General features: G+C 45.3%; 1 protein-coding gene across 2 annotated transcripts in view; it reads left to right on the forward strand.

The window, feature by feature from the left end:
* The window catches only part of SCFD2 (sec1 family domain containing 2), a gene marked incomplete at both ends in the record, with an annotated part of 435303 nt that overhangs the window by 402524 nt on the left and 18160 nt on the right, over positions 1–14619 (forward strand). For both annotated transcript variants that reach the window (XM_080698111.1, XM_080698112.1), the window contains one exon: positions 3480–3614. In XM_080698111.1, the coding sequence (XP_080554237.1) occupies positions 3480–3614 (135 nt within the window). The remainder of the gene's footprint in view (positions 1–3479; positions 3615–14619) is intronic.

Below are 14619 nucleotides of genomic sequence, written 5' to 3' on the forward strand. Positions count from 1 at the left end.
TTTGAGAGTCTGGGGATGGGACCCAGAGGCATTCGATCTCCGAGCTACACTCCCTGCCCTACTTTTCTTTATTTTGAAACAGGGTCTCACTAAGTTACAGAGGGCCTCACTAAGTAGCTGAGGCTGTCCGTGAACCTCGATCCTCCAGTTTCAGCCTCCAGAATGCTGGGATTACAAGTGTGTGCCACCACGCCCGGCATTCACATTTATTTTAAAAAGGAGACTTCTGAAAGCCTCAGCTGACTCTTTGACTTATATCTCATTGCCCAGGACGTGGCGGCATGGCCACACCTCCCTGTAAAGAAGGCTGGAGGACACAGTCTTTTTCGCCAATTGATAACGAGTTTGGCTGAAAATTGGAATCTATTACTAATAAAAGAGTAGCCTAATATTTGGTGATACTGCTGATAAGGTAGCAAAATGTTTGCCCAAGGACTTTCTTTCAGGGAGAAGCTTTAACGAGATTAAAAATTAAGTTTAAGAGAGTAAATGTCCAGAAAGGCTGAGATGATAGAAGTGCCCTCCAGATGACTGGCTCAAAGAAGAGTACTTGTAGAACTAAAGGGCCACTTCATGGCCTTTATTTTTAGTATTTAAAATAGTATTTATGGGAGCCAAGCGTGATAGCTCACACTTGTAATCCTAGTACTTGGGAAGCTGAGACAAAAGGATCACAGGTTCATGGCCATCCTCACTTAGTGAGGCCCTCTGCAACTTAGTGAGACCTCATTTCAAAATAAAGAATGAAAGCCGGGCGTGGTGGCGCACGCTTGTCATCCCCATGCTTGGGAGGCTGAGACAGGAGGATCGCACAGGTTTGAAGCCAGCCTCAGCTACTTAGTGAGGCTCTCAGCAACTTAGTGAGACCCTGTTTCCAAAAATATATAAACATAGGTCTGGGAGTATAGCCCAGAGGTAGAAAGCCTCTGGGTTCCACCCCTAGCACCACCAAAAAAATAAATGAATGAATAAATAAAAATAAAAATAAAAATAGAGCTGGGGGGTATAACTCAGAAGTAGAATGCCCTAGGTTCAATTCCTAGTACCACAAAAAAATAGCATTTATTGGATTATTTCATGAATCTACAAGAGGACCTTTTAATTTGGAAAATTTGGGAAAATAAGAACATAGCTCCTACCTTCCTACTTCCTAAAGCAATAGAATTGCTTTACCCCAATATCTTTTCTATGCCTAAGTGATACTTTACTAATATATAACAAGTAAAATCGTTCTTACTGTTTGTTCTTATTGTTCCTAGCAGTATTTCAAACCAAACTTAAAAAAAAAAAGAGCAATGCACTGGAAAGCCTTCCTTCCATCTTTGTCGCTCCTCTGGTACCCATCCTTGAGCACCGCTGGCAGGAGTCTTTGAGGGCCACACAGAGTTCGTTTATACATACTCAGTAAATCAACACTGCCCTGCCCCCACCCCGCGCCACTTTTGCCTGGCCGCTCACTCTGCCCGCCTGCACTCAACCCTGCTCTGCACCTTGTTTCTGCCATGTGAGCGCAGAGTCCCCTCTTCATCTCCCCAACATTCCTCCCTGTACCTGCACCTCTTATTAAACAGCTATCCTATTGATGGGCACTTGGGTGGCTTCCCATCTTTTGTTATTTCAGACAATAAACAGCCTGTTATGAATCTCATTTGCATCCATGAGCAAGTCCAAAGAATGAACTTCTGGAAGTGGAGTTGCTAGGTCAGATGCCTTTGTGATTTTTGTGGGCGTTGCCAAATTGCTCTCTCTACCCCTGCACCAGCGGGCTCTGAGAGAGCCTGTTACCCCGTGGCCTCATCAAAAGTGTGCGTTTCCAAATGTTTGGATTTCTGCCCATCTAAGTTTCGAGATACGTTTCTTGGTATAGCTTTAACTCAAATTCCTTTTATTATGAGCAGGATTGACCCATGGCTTTATAAAATTCCTGTCTTATCAGCATTACTGTTCAATGCTTAACCTTTATAATCACTTAATCATGAAGTCAATGGTCTGCTTCACTAAGAAGCATCAACATGTTTAATGGTATCCTCAACTGAGCAGAAGCTTGATTCCCTTGCGTCTTACCCAGAAGGACTAGAGCAGCTGTGTTCCTGATGGGTGATGTGTGTGTGTGTGTGTGTGTGTGTGTGTGTGTGTGTGTGTGTGTGTGTTGTGCTGGGAATTGAACCCCAGACGATTCTACTTCTGAGCTACACTTCCAACCCCATTTTATTTGAATTTGAAACAGGGTCTCACCAAATTGCTAAAGGTCTCTTTAAATTGCTAAGGCTGGCCTCCAACCTGTAACCCTGTCTCAGCCTCCCAAAAATTGGGATTACAGACCTGTGCCAACATGCCCAACTATGAAGAGTCTTTTATATGTTAAAGGTCTGTATCTTGCTATAGTTCTAAGATATTTGAAGAGAATTGGAATAAAGGAAAAAGTAAGCTAAAAATGCCCATGGGAAGAGCAAGATGAAGCTGATATACTCAGCATCCATGACTATGGTGATGGGCAAGTTACCTGTTTGGTCAGTGCCAAGAAAGAACCAGAGTCAGAGACAGACTGTCTCAACAGTGCCCTGTAATAACCTGGCTTTTCTGGGGGTGATCATAGAACAGAGAGTGCATAAAACAGAGGGACACCTTCTTTTCTGTCTTTGCACTGCATCTACATTTGCCAGATGCTGTGCTAGATGTGTGCAGAGCAGCAGAGGCAGCACAGCACTGGGAGGAAGGTGTCCAGCTAATGAGAGGGGAAGACACAGAAGAAGTTGAGAAAGAGGCAGGGAGAAACAAGCTTAGAAAGAGCAGCAGTCAACGCACTGCCTTCAAGTGCAACCCAAATACCGGACGGTTGTCCAGGTCACGGAAAAGGGGAGCACTTCGCATCATGAATCAAAGTATAGGAGTTGTTGTAAACTACCATCGCCCTGGTTTTACTGACCTTCCTACTGTGTCTGTGGCCTGCTCCCTGCCCTGACCACGGTCAGATTCCATTTGTCATCTTAGCTTTTTTTTTTGGCCAAGTCATACTTGGAGTGGAGCTCTGTGGAGGGAGGAGGGATTGCTCTAAACTTGGTTGTTGACAGCATGTTGTAAGTAGACATTCGCGTTCCTTGCAGAGGAAGCATAATTCTAAGAACTTTTAGCAAAATCTGGAGACTATTTATGTTTATATCAAATGACAGGACTTTGCTTTCCAGCATACTTCATGCATAAAATTGTCACTTTCGATCTAGATTGAATAATTAGTCATACTGCAATTATAAGTAAGAGATACTTGCTTGTGGAAAGAGATGTGAATGGCAGATGAGAGTTCTAAGGCATCGGGGTGAGAGTTTACTGAAAAATTCAGTATTATCTTCACACACACACACAGCCGTTGCTCAGTATCAAAATAAACTTGCTTTGCTTCCTTTGATGTAGATAAAGCTGTCCTTTCTCCAGACAAAGCAAACCAGTGCTTTCCCTTACAACACCCTGTTTTGTCTTTTCAGGCGACCTATAGGCCACTACTGAAGCAGGTTGTGGAGGAAATATTTAATCCTGAGAAGCCAGATCCCATCGATATTGAACATGTGTCCTCAGGCCTCACTGATCTTCTTAAAACTGGGTTCAGCATGTTCATGAAGGTAAGCAGCCAAGAGGAGGAAAGCCCGAGTGGAATAACATCCCCTCTGTTGGGCATGAAAACACTGGCACCCTTGCCCTGGCTGTGCTATTCAGACAATGGTCAGTATCACAGCCCTTCTCAAATCAGGCAGTCTTTATTTACCATTTTTTCATGAGCAGCCTGACCTCACAGCTTCATGCAGCCTCTTCTGACCTGAGCACTACGATCTTTACCCACCCACGTGTACCTCCAAGGTGGAATGTACGAGGTCTCTGGGAGGGCGCTCTGGAAACCTCTCTCCTTGGAGCCCATATTTTTGTGTAACTGTAACCTATATACTATTTACCAAGCTTAGTCATAGGTCTTTGCTCTGAGAGTGAGCAGCTCTACACAGTCGCATGTCTGACATCACCCCCAAACCTGTTTGGAAGTGACTTTTGTTTGGGTCCTGCAGACTCCTAGGTGACAAGTGCTAGAATTTCTCTGGCTCATGTCTAGGGTAGGTCAAAATGATTGAACAGCCCTTGAAGTGAGGATGAAAAGGAGGAAAAAGTGCACAAATGGGATCTATTTTTAACCCACTATAAAGTTTCTAAATTTAAAAAGGATCTAAACAAGATTACAGGCTGACCTACCAGGCTATGCCAGGACTTCAGTAGTAATAACTCTTGGAAATAACAGAATGTTTTGCCAGTTTTCAAAGACTCTTTGAAATTGTAAATTAATCTGCATAAAAGATCTGGCCTTTCAGTGCTCAATAAATGCATATTCCAGGAAAACGAGTTCACTCCAAAAGCCAGAGGAGACGCCAGACAATCTGACTCTACACCAAGCAGTAAACCCACGGGACGACATGCAGTTCTGCTGTTCCCAATTACAGGCAACTTCTGTTGCAACGCCTGGCTGGTGTCTTCTCCTTTTCCTCCTCCTTCTTCTCCTCCTACTCCTCTACCTATTTCTTTCCCTTCTGCCTATTCTTCCCCCCTCTTTTTAATAAAAGCAATGCAGATGAATTTACTAACAGAGTAAATAAGCTCCCATGCAAATGTAAGCCCAGAGTTGCTGAGTAGTTCTTCGTCCTAAGGATCTTTTGGTGGTGGTTAAACTGTACAGAAATTTCCAAGCTAGTCATGGTTTCCAGTCTTCTTTGCTTGAGCACTCTACTCCTCACAAATGACCCCTGAAAAGAGACTAAATGACAAATATGGACTGTCAGGTCCTGGTCAGTACGCCCAAAAGACCTGTATGTGCTTCCCAGCCTCTGAGGAGTGACAGGAGACCCTGACTTGGCTCATTGTCCAGTGAGTTCCCTTGGATGACAGGCCTGCTTGTTAGTAGAAGGGCTCTGTGATCACATATGTATGGGAAACACTGGGTCAGACAAGCTTCACTGCTGACGTGGAGTCCAGCATCACTGGTTGTTAACATGCTAACGGACGACACATCCTTCCAGAGCTCACCATGGAGCGTGGTCAGTATTCCAGCCCTTCTAAAATCAGGCAGTCTTTATTTACCATTTGTTCATGAGCAGCCTGACCTCACAGCTTCACGCAGCCTCTTCTGGCCTGAGCACAGCGAGTAAGGTGCACAGTCGTGCTTTGGAGGGCTACACACATGTGTTTTCTGTCACTGTTTCATGAAATCAGTGACATCACATTTTAAAGTTAGCCTTCTTAACTCCATGATATGTTCTCTACATCTCTTCCAGAAACTTCACTGTCCAAACTCACATTGCCTAGGAAAGAATTTAGAACCACTGGAATCAGCATTGGGAAGCTGCCTGTTTCTCCCTGTTCACAGCCCCATTGTTAGGGTTGTGCAGAAACACTACAGTCCCTGAAGGCTGATCTCAGAGGGAGATGTTCATGGAGTGGATTAAGAAGGATTCTGAGCTAGGTGGTCAGATGGTAGCATATACCTGTAATTCCAACTACTCAGGAGACTGAGGCAGGGAGATCATAAGTTTGAGGCCAGCCTGGGCAACTTAGCAAGACCCTATCTTAAAATAAAATTTAAAAAGGGATAGGGCTATAACTTAATGGTGGAGCATTTGCCTAGCATGAATAGGATGAGGCCCTGGGTTTTATCCCCAGTACAACCCAAGAAAAAGGAAGAAGAGGAAGAGACTTCGGCTGCAAGGCCTCTACTCTTAGCATCTCACCCACCTGCAGAGGGCGGGGACACCCTGGCTGTCCACAAAGCCCTCCCCACTCCAGCACCCCCAGGGAGAATTGTTTTGTTTTATTTCTAAATAGATTTTGGTAGCAGCCTTTTCCCATAACTCCATACAGCTCAGCAAAGAAAGCTACATCTGACCCTTGGGTTTTGGATTTGGACATAATTGGGATAAACATAAAGAACAACAGCCAATAGGAGTTTTGAGGTGCTAACTATAATTTCCCAAAGACCTACTTCTTTGTGATGGAGGTAAAGTCATCGAGAGAAACTTGCATTTTGCTGTAAGCTCCTTGGACAGAGGGAGATGTAAGATGCCGATGGAGTCTAACGTGGTCATGGACACTTAACAGACTCCTTTGTCCTGTCTTCCATCACTTCTCACCACCCAAAGTTACAAAGGTAACTGTGATCAGAGGTACTGTGGGGTCTGTGAAACTTTCTATCCACGCTCATATTAGTTCTCACAACAACCCTTAGAGGTAGGTCTGATCATTATCCTTGTTTCACCAATGAGGAAACCGAGGCCTGGAAAGGTTAAGCAGGGGATGTGAGCTTATGGGAGACTGAAATCGTGTCTCGCTCTCCTCCGTTCTCAGGTGTTTTCCAAAAAGCACATGGAAAGTGGTGACACCAGGATTTGTCCCTCAGTCACTCTTATGCCAAAGCTCATGCTCCTAACCACAACATCTCTTGACTCCAGGAAGCTGCCAGCCATGTTCTTGGAAGTTAAATTTTCATATGTTGTTAATTCTGGTTTTCTTTGGAATTATTCATTAGCACAAATACTTTCTCTTTCCATTATCTGTGTACCTCACAAAGAAAGTCCATGTCTGGGTTGGTCACCGAGACAGGCACGTACGCGAGGCCTCTCCGGTCTCAGGGCTCGTCTGTCGCCCTGTCTGCTCACTGGGACTTGGCCCCAGGCCCGGGGGCGCTGCTGCCGAGTTGCCTCTACCCCTCTCTCCTTCATTCTGGACCTGCAGCCGGGGGATGTGGCTCTGGTCCTTCTTGCCACTCACTGCCCTGCTTGGTGCCTCTGGAACTGGCCTCCCCCTTTCTCACTCAAGAATTGTCGTACTGACAATTCACAATAGCCAAAATATGGATCCGACCTAGGTCTCCATCAACAGATGAGTGGATTACAAAATTATGGAAATTATACATAATGGAATTCTACTCAGCAATAAAGAACAAAATGATGTCATTTGTAGGAAGATAGAAAGTCCTGGAAAACATTATGTTAAGTGAGATCAGCCAAGCACAGAAAGAGAAGGGACATATGTTTTATCTATTATGCTCAAGCTAGGGAGTATTCGGGATACCAGAGGGACTCCAGATAATGGAGGGGAAACCTCAGCAAAGCCAGGAAGGAAGGGTAGGGGAAGAAGAAGGCTGAGGTTTATTACTGGAAAAGCTACATTCACCTATGTATATACATGTAAATATAACATTGTTAACCTGGACACTCAGTATTGGGAGGGAGAGAAATGGGGAAGTGGGAGGGGGTTGAGGGTACTAAGTATTGTGTGAATATATATGCCATTGTCAGCATGACCCACATTATGATGTGAGACTATACTGGACCAATTAAAAAATGTGAAAAAATAGAGTACAAATTTAAGATTTTATATATATGTATATATGTGTATATATATGTGTGTGTGTGTGTGTGTGTGTGTGTGTGTGTGTGTGTAAAGAATTGTCAGTGCTGAGCCAAGAAGAAACCAAGAGACAGATTCTGATGGAACCAAGTCTTCCATGTGGAATCCTGCCTATGCCTAGGGTGCTGCTATACATGTGAGAGGATTCTAGAACTTCAGCTTCAGCTAGAAGGGAGCCGAGCAGCTGGTCTGTCCCTGCTCTGTCTCAGTGCTAAGATTTGGTTTCATAAACGATGTGGACTGGCACCACTCTGAGGCAGTACAGATAGACCATGCAGAAGCTGAGGGTAGACTGAGAAGCCGGTGAGAGATGGAGCCAGAAGTCCTCCCCACAGGATGCACTGTGTGCGCTGTCACAGCCAGTAACATAAAGCACAGGGGGAAGGGTCATCAGGCTCCGCGTATCTTCTTTACTCGGGTTCCTTTGCTCACACACTGTGTTCTGATCACATGCATTAGCCATCTTTCTCCAGACTAATGTTTTTCTTCGGACTAGTGTTTTTCCAACTGCCGGACACAATCCATTGCACATTAGTGGATCAAGACATCAGTTCAGTGGGTTGTAATCAGTGTACTTTAGTAGAAAAGAATAAGACAGGCTAGATCAGAGGCCATTGTGTCTAGTGGGTTAAAGCAACACAACCTAGTAGCTCCCGTGTACACACATAGGATCAAAATGTTTTCCAACTGTAGGTCACACTTGAATAGCCTCAACACCATAGGGAAAAGAAGGCCTCCCTTTCAGATGCCTGGAAGTGGTATTTAGAACCAGTCTTATTTACATACATTTTTATAAGCAGCAAGAGTTAAGAAAAAATTGCCTCCATGTCTAAGATTTTCACACACCTATAATCCCAGTATTTGTGAGACTGAAGAAGAGAATCACAGATTTGAGGCAAACCTCAGCAACTTAGCAAGACCCTGTTTCAAAATAAAAAGTATAAAGGGCATGGGGGTATAGCTCAGAGAATGCCTGTGGGTTCAATCCTAGTAACACACACACACACACACACACACACACACACACACACACACATTCCCTGCATCAAACAAATGCCCTGTGAGCAGGGAAGTTAAGGTAGCTTAATGTTCCCCTTACTGGAGTCAGAACTACATATACCTAGGGCTAAGACTTGTTGAATCACTTTCTTTGCAGTGCTTTTCCATATAAATCAGTGTCCAGAGATGTTCTTCTCACTTGTTCTGATTATCTATTGCTGCATAAGAAGTCATCCTAAACGCTGGCTTAAAGTAATATACACCATGCATTTTGCTCATGAAGCTCCACTCTGCAAAAAGCTCAACAGGGCAGGATTGAGCTCTCAGGGGAGGTGGCTCATTCAGAGAGTCAGCAGTTGATGCTGAGCATCTGCTGGGAGCTCAGCCCAACCTGGGAGCTGGGGCCTCAGTTCTTCCTCTTGGACTCTCTCACAGTATGGCAGCTATGTTCCAGAGACAAGCATCCAGAGACAAAGAGTCAGGCAGAAGGCGTATTGAATTTTATGACCCAGCCTTTAAAAGCATCACTTCCATAGTATGTCAAGGTGCTCACAAATGCCCACTCAGGCTCAAGAGGAGGGGACATACACTCTTCTTGAAAAAAAAAAAAAAAAAAAAGACCAAGATCATGAGAAGCAGAAAATATTGTCATGGTCACTTTGGAAACACATCTGCAATCCACCTAAATACATGGCTGGCTACTCAAAAGGCAAGGGCAGTGTTTGGCTGATCCTAGAAGTTTTCCTTCAGTCTAGAAGACATTAAAATAACTCACAGCAGGGCGTGGTGGCACACACTTATAATCCTAGCATTTGAGAAGCTGAGACTCAGTGAGACCCTGTTTCAAAATAAAGAATAAAAAATAGGGCTGGTGGTATAGCTTGGAGGTAGAATGCCCCTGGGTTCCATCCCTAGTACTGGGGGAAAAAAATTCACACTTCTGCCCTGGTTTCAAAATAAGTGAGCCTAGAAAGGATTTGTTAATAAAAGTACTGCTTGCTGTTTGTCCATAATCATTTTTAATAATATAAAGAAAAAACAAAAGCAAACAACTTCCTAGTAAGAAATGGAGTTGCAGCAGGCACTTTCTTTGTGGGAGGGATTGTACAAGGGAGTGAACCCAGGGTCATTCAAGTTACGCCCTCAGCCTTGTTTTATTTTTTTATTTTGAAATAGGATCTTGCTAAGTTGCTGAAGTTCTCTGATTTGCTGAGGCTGGCCTCAAACCTGCTATCCTCTTGTTTCATGTCTTAGCCTCCCAAATACTGAGATTACAGGTGTGCGCCACCACTCCCAGGTTTGCTCCATCAAATCTGCTAAGGGCAGCCAGATGCACTGGGGAGAAGAGCACACACTAGATCCTTCTTCCTTTAATTCTCACAGTGTCTCAAGTCAGCCTGATTCACTTCCTGGGCAGAGGACAGAGCTGTGGCCAGGTCCCTAAAGCTACCAGTTTAAAAGGACAGCAGAGTGCCCTGGGAGGTGGGCAAGGCAGTCCTGTGGGACTGGGGAGAACTGCCCGGGGTAGAACCTGGCATTCCTTAAATCACCCAGCTCTCTTTCCTAAGTCCTGCACAGAGCACCATGAGTTCCTCAGAGGAAAGCTTGATAGTGATCTAATAAATAAATCAGAATATCTTACCCCTCTCAGTAGAACATTAATTTAATTTAAAACTAGCATGTCTAATAGGCAGCACTTTCAAAGTACAATTCTGGAATTTGTGGTTTGGATTTCAGTCTCCTGAAAACAATCTATTTTATATCTGTTCCATGTGTTTGGACCTCTGCTTGTTTTGACTAGAGGACATGATTTGTCAAGATGTATTCTTGGCTGGAATGGCATAAGGAGGGTGGGTTTTATCTAATGAAGCTGCACAAGGCCCTTGCACCTTTTTTTCTGTGTGCTTGTTAAGAAGTTTTCCATCATTGTTTCATGCTTAATTGAAAAAATAAGAGATTCATGAAAAAGGCTCACAGAAGCCCCTGTGCCTGCCTCTGGGCCTTGGACTTGGGTTGATAGGAGAACTCCATTACCTTAGGGGGCAACAGAAAAAGACCCACCAGGAGAGAGGGAAGGACGCTCAGGCAACCGCTGGCAGAGGTGAGCAAGTAGCAGCTGAAACTCTCTCAGTTGCAATTAAGATGTCAATAAATTGTAGCAACTTAAAGAAACCACAGGGGGACCAAGAGATATCCTTGGCAACTCAAAGACAACCCCTCAGTGAGCTTCAGGAAGGACAGGAACTAAGATCTGCAAAGCCACCAGGAAAGCAGGCCATCTTTAAGACTAGCTCGCCCCTCAGGAAAATGTTGGATGGTGCCCAGCACATTGTAGGTGCTCAGTAAATATTAGTTGAGTGAATGGCTGAGTAGCCATGCTTCAGTTTTCAGTTCTTCATAAGTGCCCAGCTTTGACTATGCCTTATCTACTTTAGATCAAGTCTTGATTCCCAAAGAAAGGTCTGCAGTTGGCCCAGCCTGGTTCTGGGCTCCATTTCATGAGCACTCAGCAAAATCACGCTGTGACTCCTGGCTGCCAGGCGTCCACTCTCTGACCATGTAGATAGAGCGACTTACGACTTCTGGGCTGGAAAGATATCTACAGTGGGATCCACAGCAGGTGTAAAGAAATCTTGGGGGCGAAGAGCAGAAATGCTGGGCTTCAGTGAAGCCCAGGACCATCAGGACCCTGAGCTGTGAGAGCTGGACATACCTTGGAGGTCATCTGGCCCAGCTCCATTTTAGTCACACACAAAAAATAAGACTCAATGAAAGAAACTATTGGCTTCAGTCTACCACTCTTACGGCATTTCTGACAAGAGGGAAACATCTCAACATTGAGTTTGTGGATGAGTACAAGCCCTGGAGCTCCTCTTAGCAACACTATTTATATATTCTTTTCCTTAACTGTGCTACATAAAATGAGGTAGGATTTGATTTATGTCTATCATTAGCTAAATTTGTTCTATAAGTTTTAGTGAGATGGCTTTTTGGTACAAATCATTACGCCAAAACAAAAACTTGATGTTGGCAGTCTATGTACTTTGTCTAACAGTGAATAATTGTTGAGATTCTCTGCTGTGTGCTGATCACTGCTGTGGGGAAGGAAGACATAAGTTAAACTAGACACCCTACCCACATGGCAAGCTATGGCATGTAGCTTTCAGCCTGTTGGGTAGATGGGCATGAGAAGTGAAGACTGAGAGGAGAAAGACGTGTTGAGGGAAGGAGGTGTGAGAGTTCAGAGAAGGATATGCTCAGTCAGGGAGTCAGAGGAAGCGTCCCAGAAAGCCTTGGCAACAGAGTGATGATCTGTCACAGCACACAGAGGAGTTGCGTTGGTTCTAAATGGCTGCAGCTCAGGTGGATGGTGTAGGCAGGAGACGAACATGAGGACAAGGAAAGCAGAAGCTGACCAGCAAGGCCTGGAGGTTTGAAACTGAACCCAAAAGACTGATGTGTCACTGAATGTTTTTTACCCAGGCAGCCTGGAGAGAGGGGAACAGTGTCAGTCTGGCCGCAGGTGGGGAGGGAAAGTAAGAGAGAAGAATCGGAGCTTGGCAGGGCTGGGGGAATGGGGCTGGGGCAGCACTGGTGGAGTCCACAGGACTGGGCTCTATGGCAGTAGGTGAGAGGAGTTGGCAGGGCCATTCGCTTGGTTTGGAGCTGCTGGATGGACAGGGTGACATTGTCTGTGTCTGGGAAGCAGGAATGAAGAAGGCCACTTACAGTTTAGGCATGTTGTGTTTAAGGGCCTATGGGACACTCCCTACTCAGCAGAGCAAACTGGAGCCTTGGTAGCCAACTGTGGGCAGGGATAGGGTCACCCAGGGCAGGTGCCTAGAGGACAGAGCCAGTCAGAGCACTGCAAGTAATGGAGCAAGCAGAGCAAGGGAACCATTGAAGGAGGGTTTGGGAGGAAGGAGGGAGACTATAAATATGTAGCCGGGCGTGGTGGTGCACGAGTATAATCCCAGCGTTTGGGAGGGTGAGACAGGAGGATTGTAGTTCCCGAACAGCCTCAGATACTTAGTGAGTCCCTTTGCAACTCAGTGAGACCCTGTTTCCAAATAAAGAAAAATAAATAGGGCTGCAGGTATAGCTCAGAGGTAGAATGCAGAATGCACCCGGGTTCCATCCCCAGTATGGCAAAAAAAAAAAAAAGACTTAGAAATAGTGGAGGGCCTGGGGGAAGTTTCAGGAAGGAGGAAGCTATTAGCTGCCACCAACTCAACAGGAAGGTCAAGCTCAGAGGGAGAATATGCCTGGGTTCAATCGGAAGGAAGAAAGGGAAGGAGGGGAGGTAGGGAGGAAAGGAGGGAGGAAGGAAGGAAGGAGGGAAGGAAGGAAGGAAGGAAGGGAGGGAGGGACACTGATTTGCTTTATTAATCTGGGAATTCATAATGGCAGAAACAGTTCTTAAATATTTTATCTTCAAAGTGTGTCACCCTGTGAACTAACATACAAACAGGACCCAGCCATGTACAGCTGCCTGTAAAGAACATGCTATTTGGATAGTAAGACTCCGCTTCCCAATAGCCTGCTGGCTTGCTGTGCTCTGGTATCAAAGCATAAATCTAAACTGAGACCAAAATAGCAAACACCAACATGCATTAATTGAACCCATTTATTTGTATCAAAACCAACATTCCCTCTGCTCCTTAGCCCCAGGGAGTTGTTCTTTGTTGCTATTTATTTCTTTTTTTCTCTCCCTTTTCATCTTTCAACACACCCTTCCAAGATTCTCACCATGTATTTCAGAGTCCAGACGCTCTTATGGAAAGCATATGTCGCAGGGAACATATTGTAACATGCTGAAACTCTGGAGCCAATCATATTTCTGTCCAGGGATTAAGAAAGAAACAACAGTTGTTTGTGGGTCTGGGAGGGATCTCCAGAAGCAGAGACACAGATGAGCCAGAAGAACCATGTGTAAAACAGAGTTTCCAAAGGCTAAGAAAGGCATTAGTGAGGTGCAGGGGTATACACCTGTAATCCCAGGATTTGGGAGGCTGAGACAAAAGGATTACAGGTTTGAGGCCAGCCTCAGCAACTTAGTGAGACCCTGTTTCAAAATAAAAAATAAAAGGGCCTGCCGGGTGTGGTGTCACACGCTTGTAATCCCCGTGCTTGGGAGGCGGAGACAGGAGGATCGCGCAGGTTCGAAGCCAGCCGTGCTGGCGTAAGACACCCTGTTTCAAAAATATAAAATAGGTCTGGGAGTGTAGCCCGGAGGAAGGAGGGCTTCCAGGAACCCCAGTACCACCAAAAAAATAAAAAAATTAAAAAAAAAAATAAAAGGGCTTGGGGATGCCGGGCGTGGTGGCGCACGCTTGTAATCCCCGCGCTTGGGAGGCAGAGACAGGAGGATCACGCAGGTTCGAAGCCAGCCGCGTGCGCTGGCTTAGGAGACCCTGTTTCTAAATAAAAATGAAAAATAGGTCTGGGAGTGTAGCCCGGAGGTAGAAGGGCTTCCAGGAACCCCAGTACCACCAAAAAAAAAAAAAAAAAAAAAAGGGCTTGGGGATATTGGCCAGAGGTAGATTATCCCTGGATTCAATCCCAAGTACCCACTGCCCCAAAGAAGGAGAAGGAGGGTGGAGAAGGAGGAGGAATCTCCAGTTAACCTGTGTATCTCATTCATTCATTCACTCATTCCTCTATGTTAACACTTTCTAAAAGTTTACTGTGTGCTTGGTACTATGCTCAGCACTGAGAATCCAAGGTAAATACGCCCAGCCCCTGTCCTCAGGAGCTCAGTGTCTAGAGGGGTCAGAGATCTGTGAGGGCAGCAGTCTGGTTTGCTGAGGCCAAGCCAGGGGCATCTGTCAGACTTCAGTCCTGGGCAGGAGTTGCGAGATGCCTAGGGAGAACATCTCAGAGGACGGCATTCTTTTAAGAGGGAGTAGGAGAGAGGGGCAAATAGGAAGATGAGGGGACTCCACCGAGACGAGACCATAAACACCACAGAAGACAACAGATGCAGGTGACAGACTGTTTAATGGGCGTAGACAGAGGCCACAGGCCAAAGCTCACTGTGCAGACACACCAGTGCCTGGGGCTGCAGATCTTTCCTACTGATATGGAAAACCTCCCAGGTATATAGTTAAGGGGAGAAAAAAAAGTCAAAGTACCATGTAGAGCATTGGGCGCCAGGCTGCTGGTTCCCTTTGGGGAGATGAAGGC

The sequence above is a fragment of the Muscardinus avellanarius genome (genome assembly GCF_963383645.1).
Source record: "Muscardinus avellanarius genome assembly, chromosome: 6".
NCBI classification, from domain to species: Eukaryota; Metazoa; Chordata; class Mammalia; order Rodentia; family Gliridae; genus Muscardinus; species Muscardinus avellanarius.